This window comes from Drosophila subobscura, chromosome A, assembly GCF_008121235.1.
Source record: "Drosophila subobscura isolate 14011-0131.10 chromosome A, UCBerk_Dsub_1.0, whole genome shotgun sequence".
In the NCBI taxonomy this organism is placed as follows: Eukaryota; Metazoa; Arthropoda; class Insecta; order Diptera; family Drosophilidae; genus Drosophila; species Drosophila subobscura.
In genome coordinates this window covers 21,181,378-21,195,274 of record NC_048530.1, presented here as the reverse complement: position 1 = coordinate 21,195,274, position 13,897 = coordinate 21,181,378, and the positions used below count along the sequence as shown (strand labels likewise).

Below are 13,897 nucleotides of genomic sequence, written 5' to 3'. Positions count from 1 at the left end.
CAAGGATTCTCTTCATATTATCATTAATGTTAATTTATAAAATATATTCATGTGCTTTAAACTTTGAGAAACATCACTTTCATGCACTTGTTTGAAGCAGAAATAGGCCAAACACTCCCTATTTGAGATGGAAGCCACAAGTATCGATTGCGTGACACTTGGCAGCGCCGTCAAATGACAGCTCTGCTCCCAGGCCGGCAATTTCGCCAACGCCGAAGTGTTGTCAATTTTGACAGCCAGCGTTTTGTTCTTTTCCTTCGTGGTTTTCGACTGACAAGATGGCTCCAACTGTAAGTGCGGAAAATAAATCGTGAAAGTGCAATGCAATCTTATAAAAAACGTGCTCGTGTGTTACGAAATATCCAACTTTATACCATATTCTAAATGAAAAAGTGGAAATTTCGCGACAAATTGCACTATGAATGACGTAACTGGTTAGCTGACGTTTGTGTTTTATTTTTTTGTATGTGCAGGCCAAGACCAACAAGGGTGATACTAAGGCCGCTGCTGCCAAGCCGGCTGAGAAGAAGGCCGCTCCTGCCGCCGCTAAGGGCAAGGTTGAGAAGCCCAAGGCTGAGGCTGCCAAGCCCGCCGCCGCTGCCGCCAAGAACGTGAAGAAGGCCCCAGAGGCCGCTAAGGATGTGAAGGCTGCTGCTGCCGCCGCCGCCAAGGCTGCGCCCGCTAAGGCCGCTGCTGCCGCCAAGGCTGCTCCCGCTAAGGAGGCCGCCAAGAAGGCACCCGCTGCCGCTGCAGCTGCCAAGAAGGCGGCCCCAGCCAAGGCTGCTGCTCCCGCTGCAGCCAAGGCTGCGCCCGTCAAGAAGGCTGCTTCCACTGCCGCGGCTGCTCCCCCAGCCAAGAAGGCAACCCCTGCCAAGGCAGCTGCCCCAGTTGCAGTCGCCGCTGCTGCTGCTGCAGTGCCAGCAGCCGCTGCCGTCGCTCCTGCTGCTGCCAAGCCTGCCGCTCCCAAGCCCAAGGCAAAGGCAGCACCGGCTCCCAGCAAGGTGGCGAAGAAGAACGTGCTCCGCGGCAAGGGCCAGAAGAAGAAGAAGGTCTCTCTGCGCTTCACTATCGACTGCACCAACATCGCTGAGGACAGCATCATGGATGTGGCCGACTTCGTAAGTACCACCCCGAGCCATCTGGCCCAGTACCGCCATCAGCTGAACTATGGCTACCGCACCAAGCTTTCCATTGCCCCCAAACATAGCCTGGGGCTTTGGATAAAAAGTTGTGGTTATAGCGAACTTCCATTTGCGATTAAACTGCTTGCGGATTCAAAATCCGTTCCGCTAGCGGTTAACAACTCCTGGTACATGTTCACAATCAGATTAGACAAGAAGTTAGTAGAGTATTGTCTCACAATTACAACTCCGTCGCTCACTCTTCGATTCGCCTATCATGGCGACACGCGTCTCTCTGCTTAAAGTGCTCCCCATTCCCGAGGGGAGTGCGCCGATAAGGGGCTCTGGTCACTGCACAACGGGGTAGCCACTGATCGCCAGTAACCTGGTACTGGCCAGTTGGTGCAACCGTCTGTGAACAGCGTCAAGCCGTGCTATGTGTACCGCCACGTGGTGGGCCCCGGGTTGAGTGCGGCACAACCGTGTCGCATCGAGCCAAAATTCATAGTGCGCCCTGCTCAAGTGCTCCGACATCCGTGACACTGCAGGTTTTCCCACAACATTAGAGCTAGACTTCCAACAGAGAAGAAGGAATATTCCCATCACTATAAAGCTCAGCCGTATACACACACAAACACACACACCCGCAAGTGGGCAAACCGTAAGCGCTACACGCGCTACCTTTAGAGCAGGGCGCTGCTGATTGCATCGCAACCCGCTCACCATCTCCCAATCAGGTAACTACTACTAACTAAATGCATCATCATCATTATTGTTATCCGTACGGGAAGAAACCGTCTCGGGCCACGACGATTTGCCGTCAGAGAGTGAAGCTCTGCGTCGCTCTGATGGCAGTGTACTCAGTGGCATATTAAAAAATTGGACACTCTTCTAAATTTGGGCCTTCAGTTGATATCTGACTGTTGGCCTTAACACTGAAAGAGACATCTTTATACCCCCCATCAACCCCATGTCGGATCGAACGCATTAATACTTGTTGGTCTTTTGTGTCCTTTCGAGTTGCCTGCTAACTGTATCTACCTATGTTTTGCAGGAGAAATACGTTAAGGCTCGCCTTAAGGTCAACGGCAAGGTTAACAATCTAGGCAATAATGTCACCTTTGAGCGCTCCAAGTTGAAGCTGCACGTTAGCTCCGATGTGCACTTCTCCAAGGCCTACCTCAAGTACCTGACCAAGCGGTACTTGAAGAAGAACAGCCTGCGCGACTGGATCCGCGTTGTGGCCAACGAGAAGGATTCGTACGAGCTGCGCTACTTCAGAATCAGCTCCAACGATGACGAGGACGATGATGCGGAGTAAAGATGATTACAACAACAGTTTTTATATGCAAACAAAACTAAAAATGTAAACTAATTGAAAATCAATTTTTTGGGCCTACCACAAAATAAAACTGTGTAAACCCGATATTAAAACGTTTCATTATTTAGTTCCGGTGGCTAACTACTAATTATTGGGTGCAGCTGCGATACCAATATTAAACCAATTAATTCATTTGCAATGCGGCTGCTGATGCTGCCTGCCGTAGCTAAACGTTCTCATCGCTGCCATTTATCCAGTGGAAGGGCACCGTTACGTTACTCATCACGGCTCTATAGCTACCTCGCTCACTCTTGTGATCGTCGGAGCGACAAGAGAATGAATGACATGAGGAAATGTCCGCTTAGCAGACGAGTATGCGTACATATGTGTGTACATGTGCATGTATTTATGTTCAAGAGTTGTCCACGGCTTTTGTTTGTTTTTTTTGCGTTGCAAATATTTGTGCACCCGGGTACGTGGTTCGGTTTGTTTATTATTTATTACCTTGAAACGAAATACTTGTACCGCACCAAATAAAGACCGCACCTCTGACTAACTAACCTAAACGAGTGTGTGTGTGTGTGTGTGCGCGCGCCAACGCGGTGTGCTCTGAGCACGAGTGTGAGCGGGATGGAACGAGTGACGCCCGCTGCTTGTGCAATTACAGTTAATAAAAAACCAGCACTAGTTTTCGCTATTTCGTCGAATAACAACTATTTTAGGGCGAATCCCAATGCTGCCTACGCCTACGCCATGTGAAATAAAAAAATTTCCATATCGCGTGCGTGTGTGGGGGGGTGTTGGTCAAAAGCTTTTTATTTCAACAATTAAAGAGTGCAACAAATGCTTACATTACAACAATACAAAAGAAAACAGAAAACGAGCAACAATTACAATTCTAGAAAAATATACAAACACTTTCAGTGTTTTTTTTTTTGTTTAGTTTTACTTTTTGCTTACATAATTCGTTAATTGAGAAAAAAGGGTATTTAGATATTCGAATGTAATTTGGTTCACACTAGTGAGAGATTCGTTGTGGGAGACACTGACTACTGGATCTTGGACACGCAGTCACAGTCACAGTTACAGGGTTAGGTTAGGGAAACGCAAATACATTGGGGTATACAGTTAGATGTCTGTCTGCATACATATATCGAGACATTAAGCTGGGAATACTGGGAGTACGGGATGTCGCTGAATACTGACTGCTGTAGGTTTGACGAGGGTACGCAATAAATTAACATTAACAATTTTCTCCCAATTAACACGTGCCATTTGCCATTTGTCACTTGTCCACGCCCGTGGCGAGCGGGACCATAACGCATTTGGAATATCGATCTTGGCCAGCGTTAATGGACTCTTGGGTAACAGGCGGCAAATCGTTTCAAGGCCACAAAAAGCTGCAGACAGGGCGGAGTGAGACAACTAGGGAGGGGGTGCAGTGGGCGGGCGGCTAGCAGTGCAGTGACTGTCGGCACCAAAACCGGTCAGTGGAGGATTTACAACGAATTGGAAAGTTCTGGAGCTGCCAGACGCATGGCGAGTACACCGACTGCAACCATCAAAAGGCCCAGGCCACTACCAGAGGTCACGGACCAGGCTCCGCTCGTGTTGGACTTGAGGGCTGCGTCCATTGATGAGGCGGCGGCCGGTGGTGTCTGCATCTGCTGTGACCCTGGCTGTGCCGCGGCCATAGGAGCCAATGGAGCGGGTCCCTCGCCGGGCGCTGCTGCCGGCGGCGGAGGTGCCGGATAGCAGGCAATCTTCTCCACCTCAATCATCTTGCTGCTGTCGGCCGGATCTGTCTCGTTGACCTTTGTGGGCACACAAATAATGCCACCGGGTGGCGGTGGTGCTGCAGCTGCATCTGCTGCATTGGGCACAGTCATGTTAGAGGTTTCGGGACTAAACGGCGCCATGGGAGCTGGCTGGGCATCTTGAGTGGTGTTCATTGGGACTGCGGCTGCGGCTGGTGCTGCTGCAGCCACTCCGGCCGCATTGATAACTGTGGTGCCATCGCTGGCATTCACCGGCACTCCATTGTTAATGATGATGATGCGGTCCTGACCGGCAGCTGCTGGAGCAGCAGCGGCAGCTGGCTGGGACGAGCTGCCGCCCGAGGGTGTCAATGCGTGGCCAAGCAGAGCGCCACCCAATCCACCAGCCAGTAGACCCGTTCCTGCAGAAAATACCATTTAGAGTCAATAAAGATTGCGAAAGAGAGAGAGAGAGAGAGAGAGAGTGGAACGTACCAAAGCCCAGGCCTGACGAGGATTGCTGTGGAGGCTGCGAGTAGTAGGTGGCGCCTGGAGGCAGCGCAGAGCCTGCCTGGTAATATGTGGCTCCCTGCGGTGCGGCTGGATATCCGCCACCCATGGGCGCATGTCCCGACGAGGGATAGTAAGTGGCGCCGGCTGGCAGATTGCTGGGATAGCCATTGTGTCCGCCCGATGGATAGTAGGTGGCGCCGGGTGGGGCACCAGCATACTGGGTGCCATGGTTCTGGGTGGCCGTGATGGGCTGATGGACGTTCGAGGTGGCTGCTCCATAGCTTGGCGGTGCGCCACCATAGCTGGGCGGAGCTGCCCCATAGCTGGGTGCATGATAGGAGGGCGCCTGCTCGTTCACATTGGGGCGAGCGCCACCCACGGGATTGGAGGCGGAGTAGGCTGGCGGCGGACCCTGTGGCACATTCCAGCCGGCCTGCGGAGCCGGAGCCGAGCCCGGATTCGCGTTCCCGTTCACATTCGGCCGATTTGGCTGCGAGTTGTAGTTGGGATAACTCAGCTTGGCCACGTCCGCATGCGAGTTACCGGCCGCATGTCCGTTCGTGCTGTAGCTGGGTTGGGTCACATGACCGTTGGAGCTGGATGAGGATGATGTTTTGCGCTGGTTGCTGCCTTGGTTACGGCGCGCATCCACAACATCAACGCCCCCTTGCGTCAGCAGGAGGGCAAACAGGCTGAGGGCGACTACTGCGCAATTGGAAGAAGCCATCTTCGGCGGTCGTCTGCCTCCGTGACAGGTCGGACCTAACGATTTTCAATACGAATAAAAGAGCAGACTCTGGCAACGATACAAAATATTGTGCGAAATGAAAACGTTAATCATAATTCAGCGATCAAATGTGCATGCTAATTACAGAAACCAGTTTCTCTCGACTGTTTTGGCTGCGGCTGCTGCTGCTGCTGCTGATGATGATGCTGACGATGCTGCTATTGTTGCTTACTTCGGTTATTAACTGATTTCACTTGTCTGTTGTCTGACGGTGGGACGCCAAGCCAGCGAAAAGCTTTCGAACGTTCCGGACTTCAACAGATGAATAATTTTCACAATCGATGACAGACTTTGAAAGTTCACATTTCGATAGTCGCACGGTGGCTGGCCGTAGCGCGCAAAGTGCTGATCGAGTTCAATTTTGTTGATTCAATTATCTAAAAGTTGTTTTATTTGTTCTACAAATATGCTCTATAAACTCTGAGTGCCTCAATTGCATTTAAACGTATTTCCTGCAAGGCACAAACTCTGATTCCCGCATTAAACCTCAGCCGGGCCAGCACTCTGGTCACACTTGGCAAAACAGGACAGCTGATGGCCACAGCAACAACAACAACATTTGATTTGTTTGCCGGACAGCTGCGATGGACTATTTACCCATACTAAAAGCTGTGTTTGAACACGAAAATAGGAAAAAATCGAACCAACTGCGACATCAAACGCATTCGATGTCCTTTTCGACGCCCTCGGTGAGTGACTTGCTTAGCAATACAAACACATGTGTACATACATATGTATGTAGTATGTTTGTCCCTATATTAACAGGATTTCATTGCAGAAGAAGAATACTTGCGATCTACCAACAACCAGGAATATCAGGCCGAACTGCTAGAGATATGTATGTAGCTCGAGAAATGTCAAAAGTTGAGAAGGAGCGAAACAAGGCCCAGATTGCGATACTCGAGCAGATGGTGGAAAGTCAAGCTAGCTTCATCTCAAAGGTTATCCAGTATCTCAGGGATACCACAAACAAACATACATTAGTTTGTTGCGTTTGGGCAATGGGAATAACTTGCATGGCTCTCTGGGCAAAAGGGGAACAATTTCACTAAAATATCAAGACCAAGGGGAATTTACTTAGAAGGTGACGCTGTTCGCTGTGTGGGGAGGACCAATAACTTATTCACCACGCACAGAGAGTCACGCGCTAGAAAGGGATAGAGATAGAGACTATCCCGTGGTGGAGACGTCACCGTAGGTCAGATCACACTAGTCATTGGTCTTATGTACGAAAAATCATTTATTGAGTAAATTTCTTTTCGATTTCTTTTTGTAGTTTTTTTCACATGTTCACAAAATTGTATTTAGGTTTTCTAATATTCTTCTTGGCCTTGGGATACAATGTAAGCTTGTGGGTTGTGTGTTTGTGTGTTAGTTAGATTTGGTTGTTTGTTTTGTGGTAAATTTTCGTATTGAGCGCTAGCAATTAACATTTAATTACACCGAAATGGGGAAAACATCTTACGCAGATTAGTACGAGTATACATCTATGTATATTTGTATAAGTTTTTGGGTTTTCGATTTTGTTTTGGGGTTTTGGATTTTGGTTTCTGGGTTTTGGGGTACGGGTTGAAATTAGAAAGAAGAACTTTTTGTAATTTTGATAATTGGTAAACAAATGCCCTTTACTTTACTCGCTGGTAAATACTTGGTACTAAACTTATACATATGTTACAACGGCAGACATGACATCCAGTAGTACATAGATACATAAGTTATATTTGTAAAGGGGGCGCTGTTTTCTTTAGCCTATTTAATGTTTTTTTATATGGTTATTTTGTGTGTGTACTTAATGGCAGATAAAAACATACACAGAGTGGGTACAGTACATCCATACATATGTACATACATTTTACTACATGCATACATACACACATACTATGTACATATGTATGTATCAGTATTGTGATTATTGTACATCCATATCGATGTACCTCTCCATCGTTTTTGCAATTCTTGTCTTGTCTTTTTGTTAATTTTTTGTGAATTTATTTATTTTTTTATCTTTTTTCATAGGAAACAACAAAAATGGACGCAAAATTATTGTTATAGTAGTATTCAAGTTGACCCATTTTGCTTTTTATGTTTTTATTATTTAACTATGTATGTATATAGGAATATGCAAAACGTACACTTAATATATTTTGTTTTTAATGTTTTTTTTGTTTTTTTAACTTTTTTGCCCACGGTACTTCACTTAGGTTTCTGTTACTATATAGTAAATGCAGCTCTAAAACTTTGTATTCTCTGACATTGTTTATGTTTAGTATCTGTGTGGGTATTGTATATAGTCCTTATGCCTGCTCAAATACATTTAATAACATTTCTATAGAAATATTCAAAGCTGAGGTAGTTAATTCATTCATTATTCATTTACTTTAGTTTATGTTTAGTTAAGTTTACGTTTACGTTTACTCCATATAGTTTATATATACATATGTATATGTACATACATATATACGCACGTGGTTAGCTTACGGGTAGTATGACGGTATTACAGGTGTAGTCATCTGTACACACAACTGTACCTCTGTATGTACCATTCTGGCATCTCATCTTATCGTTCATATTAAATTCATTTAGGGCTTGCATTGTGGGTTCTCTGGGTGTGGGTATGGTTATGGGTATATGGCTATATGGCTATATGGCTATATGGCTATACGGCAATGTTGAACATCGAAAGCGTTTTCGGAAACGAACGGATCGGTTGGGATGGGATTGGATCTAAGGAGTTCTGGAAACGAACTCAAACGAGCTCAAAACAAAGCAATAAACAATAAACTGCCTGGCTATAAAAACTAAAAAAAGGTACTGTAAATACGGGAAACACTGAACTACAAATCATGAAAGGCAATAATAAAAACAAGAGTGTACAAATTTTGTTTGTGTTTTTTTCTTTTTTTTTTTTGGTTTTTTTAATAATATTTTACTCTTTTTTTGTTATATTTATAATATTTATAGATATTTTAGCTCTGTAATGTAGTTACAATTTACAATGTAGATACATACATCCGTGTCGTCAAATCAATCCGATTAAATGAACTTAACGTAAGATGTAAAATGTAGACGACGCAAAAAAAAAGCTCTAAACTAATTTTAGATAAAGATTACAAATAAAGGTAAATATAAACATAATTAATGTAAAAATATTGTTGTTTTTTTTTGTAACTTTTCATATTCATTGTTATTTTTTTTTTGTTTTTTTTCATGATCTTGTTAAGTATGGTATATATATATATATATATTTATAGTTTTTGAAGGGTTTTTCTCTATGTAGTTTTGCTTGCCATTCAAAAAAATAATAAAATGATAAAAATGCGTGTATTTATATTTATTTATTTATTTTATTTTGTTGTTACGATGAGGGGTTGTGTGCTGTGGTTTGGTGTGGTATGGGGGGACACATCCAGCGAGGAGTTTTAATTATAAACTACTATCACACAGGCAACCCATCGCTGGATGGAGTAAGTAGGAGTAAACGGATCATGTGGTGGTTTCAAATGCTTCTCTGGGGTTTTTACTCTTGCCGGAAAAAATGAAATACACAACAAAAAATGATATATGTAAATTAATCAAATTAAAGTTAAGAGAATGCCCATTATGGGCACAAAATCAATTGGAAATCCTCTTCTCTCTCTCTCTATCTTCCTTTCTTGCTCTATTCCGTTCTCAAAATACCAACGGCTTAGTACACAACGGGTTTGATACGAGTAACTTTATAGCTTATGTGTGTTTATTGTATAGGATAGGTACTTTATTTTAATTTGTTTATTATAGATTAAGGGGGTTCGGTTAAGAGTTTAAGAGTTTTTGTGGGGGATCATTTTAGTGTTGTATGTGTTGATGATGTTGGTGGGGGTGTGTCTTGGGGGTTATTGTATGTATGTATGTATCTTTGCAATAAACATAACGGTAACTAAATATATGTTGTAGCTCAGTCTCCAGTTGATTACCGTGTATAATTTATTACAAATCGAAACAATAAAAAAATATATAGGTATATTCATAATATTAAATCGTAATTAAATAAGGACTATCATATATATTTGTATATAGAAATATATATACCATATACTCAAAATGCTTGAAATGTACAAAAACAAACAAACAAAGATTTGTGGTTGCGGTTTGGGGTTGGGGTAGGGGTAAGGGCTAGGGCTAGATTCGTAAAAGGAACGTTTCCAGTTTCCTACTTCCTACTTCCTATTTGCTCTTCGTTCCACTCGCTTCGCGTTTCGTTTCCATTCATTGGCTATACATCATATTATTTATGCATTTTCGTATAACAATAGCAGATTATTTTTGTTTCTGGTTGTTTTGTTGTTCCTTTTGTGGTTGTTGTTTGTGTTATACATTTACATTTACATTTACGAATAGAGTGTGGCTCCGCCTTTCGAATTTCACATAGAGAATTCAGTGTGTGTGTTTTTGTGTGTGTTTTAGGGTGTATCAAAATATCTTGATTTGTTTTTTTTTTTTGCTTTGTAATATGGTAGTTTTTTCTTTGATTATTTTGTTTTAATGTTTTTTTTTTAGTACATTTCTCTTACGGGCTGACACATTAGGTTTATTTCTCTTCCATTTTTGGGATGGGATCTTAAAAGCTAAAAATATATAGTAAATGTTGAAAGTTGTATTTCATGTTTGTTTTCTCGTTTGCATTGAAAAATGTTTTTCGGGGTATGTTTTTCTCGCTTTTTGTTTTTTTTTTTTAAATTTTTAAATGTATTTTAGCTTTTGCTGTTGCTTTTGTTGTTGTTGCATGCAATTTCATGCAATCCGCTGTTCCAATCTGTGCGTTCTGCCAAGTTGTTTGGTACAGTTTCGTATAGATTTGTTAGTTTTGTGTCGCGTCGTCTTTCAGAGTGGGTTTGATATTCCTTTCAATTTATTTCTTCCTGACTAACTTTGCTGACTCTGATCGTCCTTGCTGGTATTCCTGATTTTTGCTGCTCTGGATTCTGGCTGGATTTTGCGTCCAATTTTTTTCATTTCGAAACTAAACAAAATAACCCCCAGTTTGTTTTATTTTTTAATTCTTATTTTTTATGCTCTCGTTTTCAAATGCTATTTCATCGGAACTTTTTTTTCATTTATAATTATTTTCTTAAATCAGCTTTTTTCGCTTCAATTTCATTTTTTAATTTTGTTTTCATTTAGCTCTCTTTTTGCGTTCGTCGTTCTGCGTTTCCCTATCATCAATTTCACTGTGTGAGTGGCGGCTTGGCTTCTGGTCTATTTGCTTGCTTATTTACTGCTTTGCTCTGCTCTCTGCGTTGCTAACGGTTCTGTTCTCCTAGTTATTTCTCTTCCATATGCTCCTGCTGTTCTCGGCTGTTTCTGTTGCTGTTGCTGCTGCTGGCTAGGCTTACGTTAAAAATCGTTATCCCTATCGCTATCGTTAATCGTTATCTTCGCGCTTTTAAAAGAATGTCTCTATCATCTGTTCTTGTCCCTATCTATCTCTTGCCTGCTTTCCTGCCTTAGTGCTCTCTCGAGCTTTACTCTTCTTAACAATTTGAAAAACAAATCTCCCATATTTTTTCGTACATTATGCCTTAAAAACCTTTATTTAAATATGTAAAACTCCATTCTCATAGACGTAGATGGCCAAAAAAGATTCGAAAAAAATATAAAAAAAATACAATAATAAAACTCTTGATTTGTACTCGTGTTTGTACCGCTAAAAACTTTTTTTACCATCATTTTTCTCCCTTTACTTTTACTTTTACGTTTCCTTTTCTTTTTGTTTTTCTTTGTTATGTAAATATTCTTGTATATGTACATACATATATAAAAAAATATGCCTTTTTTTAAAAGTATTCCCCTGCCTTGCGCTTTTCAATTCATTTCCCGTCGGTAGTCCTTTCAAGCTTCTTCTGTATAGTTCCAGTTTCCCTTTATCTTTCCTCATCTATCAAAAGGTACAAACTTCCTCTACTGATTAAAAATTAAAACGTTTAAAAGAAACCAAACTAAATTAAATCTTGTCAAATCTTGTGATGGCAAAGCAAATTTTGGTTGTTTTTTTTCTCTGGTTGAAGTTGTGGGTGTTCATTTGGTCTTCTTCCTCTGCTGTTCCTGAATCGAGTTCTCAAAGTACTTTTGTGGTTTGGTGTGTGTGTGTGTGTATCTGAGTGTGTGTGGGTTTTTTGTTTGCATGTTTGTGTGATTGAGAGTGTCTAGGTGTTTGTGTATAAAATGTACATCAAAAGCATTTTTTGTTGCCGTTAAATAATAATAGTTTTTTTTTATCAATTTTCATTTTTTTTTGTTTTTGTCGTTTTGTTTTAGTAAGTAGTTTTTTTATAGTTTAAATAGTTGTTAAATTTAAAAACGAGTTTATCACACCTTAAACGTTATCAGTACTTGGCACAACTTACAACACAAAAAAGTACTTTTCTCTTTATTCCTTTTCTCTTCTCCCATTAATTGTTCACTTTATGTTTTCTTCCTTCTATTATTTTAGTTTGCCCAAAAAGCAAAGCTAAATTTCAACCTTCTTAGATGTTTTCCGAAGGGGAAAGCTGCACAAAGAAGTGTCCGGGCGTGTGTGAGTGTGTGAATTGCAAAATAGTTCCAGGAGAAAATAGATTAAATCGAAATATTGGTAAACATTTTGATGGGACTGTACCCCAGAACGCTGGTACACTGTCCGCAATGGCGTCGACTGTATTTAGGCACTGCCAACGGTCAGGACTGTCGAAGAAATAGATAATTACAGAAGTTCTCACACACACACATGCCAAAGAAGATAACTGGTCCACTTTTGATGTGTTTTCCCCTTCTCTTTTGGGGTTGAAATCACGTTTGCTCTTGCCAAACATTCTCACTTTTTTCCGCTTTTATGTAGGTTTCTTTCCTTCCTAACCGTTCTCATTAAATGCTTTAATAACGATATAAAATAGCCTCTAAATACTAAAAAATAATTTCGTTTCTGCTGTTCACTTTCCGTTCTCGACATTCATTCCCCAAATTACAACTCTTTCGTCCTCCTCCGTCACTATCGTGATCTTTATCTTTATCTTTATCCCTATCCATATCTTTGTCTTCGTTTTCAACGTTTCAACGCGCACGCTAACTCACAAGTTCTCAGTTTTCCGTTCGTTTCGTTATTTTATGTTTTGTTTTATAGTCGTATTATGTGGTATTATATCATGTTTAACCCCCATCGAAATAAACCAGAGCTATAGCTTAAATAAATCCTCTTTCCTTCTCCTTCTCGCCTCGCCTTGCCTCGATCTGATCTGACTTTTCTTTGATTCAGCATTTGGAATAATAGTTTTCATTTCTTTGTTCTTTCTTTCTCTCTTCTTCGAATCATCCTCCTTTCAGCCGGGAAATCTTTTAGAAAAATTCCTCACTTTCGTTCTTTATAAATATTGTTATTTTAAGCATAGTTCCACATCTCTATATATATCTATATATATGTATATGTATAGGTCTTTGTATTGACAACTTTGGACATTTTTCCATAGAAAAAAAATAAAAAAAATATAATTATAATTATAATAATCAATTAGAATAATTATTGTTATAAAAAAAGGGGACAAAAATGATTAGATTTGTATATATATAAATATAAATATATCTATAGATATACATATATAGATTCTCAAGTATAACAAAACAAAATGTCACGCATTTTCAACATATACATATATATAATCGCATATATATATAGTGGCTTGATTCCCGTATATATAGATCAATGTTAATGCCTAGCAACATTCTTATATACACTTCCCATTCTATCTGCATCTGTTTATCCTCCTACAGCTGCTCCTCATGCTCCTGCTCCTCGTACATCCATCCCATCCCTCGATTTCCTCAGTTGAATCTGTTTTAGTTTCAGTTTCAGTTGGTCTGGCATATGTATATTATCTGGGTGGGGAGTTCGACCCGAAACTTTAGTCGCATGGGGCTTTGGTGGGTGATTGATTGATTGGTTTGTTTGTTTGATTGGTTGCTGTGTGATTTGATTGGATTGGGATTAGGCTTTCGCTTGTGGACAAACCGTTCCTAAAAGATATTCTCTGTCTGGTAAGATTTATGATCGAAATTGGTTTGCTTGCTTTCTTTCTGCTTTAGTTTTCTTAGATGATATGCCTTTTCCAAAGTTGAAATCATTTTCTTTTGTTTGCTTGTTCTGGTTGGTATTTTTTTTTCTGGTTGGTATTTCTTTCTGGTTTTTCTTTCTCTGATCCTTCAATTCTCAATTTTCTGTTTTGTTTTTTCTTCGTTAAATCTTTCTTTCGCTTACACACTAACGTTAATGTTTAGGTTTCTCGACATTCGTTTTTATATTTTATTTTTATTTCATTTCTGTTTAGCTCATTTGTAGGATATCTATTCATTATGAATGTTCTTTGTTTGTTTTTTTGTGTTTTTTTTTTTC

General features: G+C 41.0%; 2 protein-coding genes and 1 long non-coding RNA gene across 3 annotated transcripts; 2 read left to right on the top strand and 1 right to left on the bottom strand.

Annotated features, from left to right (window-relative positions):
* Window positions 1–178: 178 nt before the first annotated feature.
* On the top strand, window positions 179–2,449 carry LOC117891704 (60S ribosomal protein L22). Its single transcript, XM_034797301.1, has 3 exons — window positions 179–290; window positions 474–1,118; window positions 2,176–2,449. Exons 1-3 carry the CDS (start codon window positions 279–281, stop codon window positions 2,440–2,442), a joined length of 924 nt encoding a protein of 307 aa, XP_034653192.1. The 5' UTR covers window positions 179–278; the 3' UTR covers window positions 2,443–2,449.
* A 770-nt stretch (window positions 2,450–3,219) lies between these two features.
* LOC117891685 (protein transport protein SEC31) lies at window positions 3,220–5,741 on the bottom strand. Its single transcript, XM_034797267.1, has 3 exons — window positions 5,585–5,741; window positions 4,695–5,508; window positions 3,220–4,621 (listed from the first exon to the last, which is right to left on the bottom strand). The coding sequence occupies exons 2-3, from the start codon at window positions 5,437–5,439 to the stop codon at window positions 3,942–3,944; spliced, it is 1,425 nt and encodes a 474-aa protein (XP_034653158.1). The 5' UTR covers window positions 5,440–5,508; window positions 5,585–5,741; the 3' UTR covers window positions 3,220–3,941.
* Window positions 5,742–6,139: 398 nt separating this feature from the next.
* Window positions 6,140–6,410, top strand: LOC117891755. Its single transcript, XR_004648655.1, has 2 exons — window positions 6,140–6,188; window positions 6,278–6,410. It is a non-coding gene; the product is annotated as an uncharacterized LOC117891755 (long non-coding RNA).
* Window positions 6,411–13,897: the final 7,487 nt, after the last annotated feature.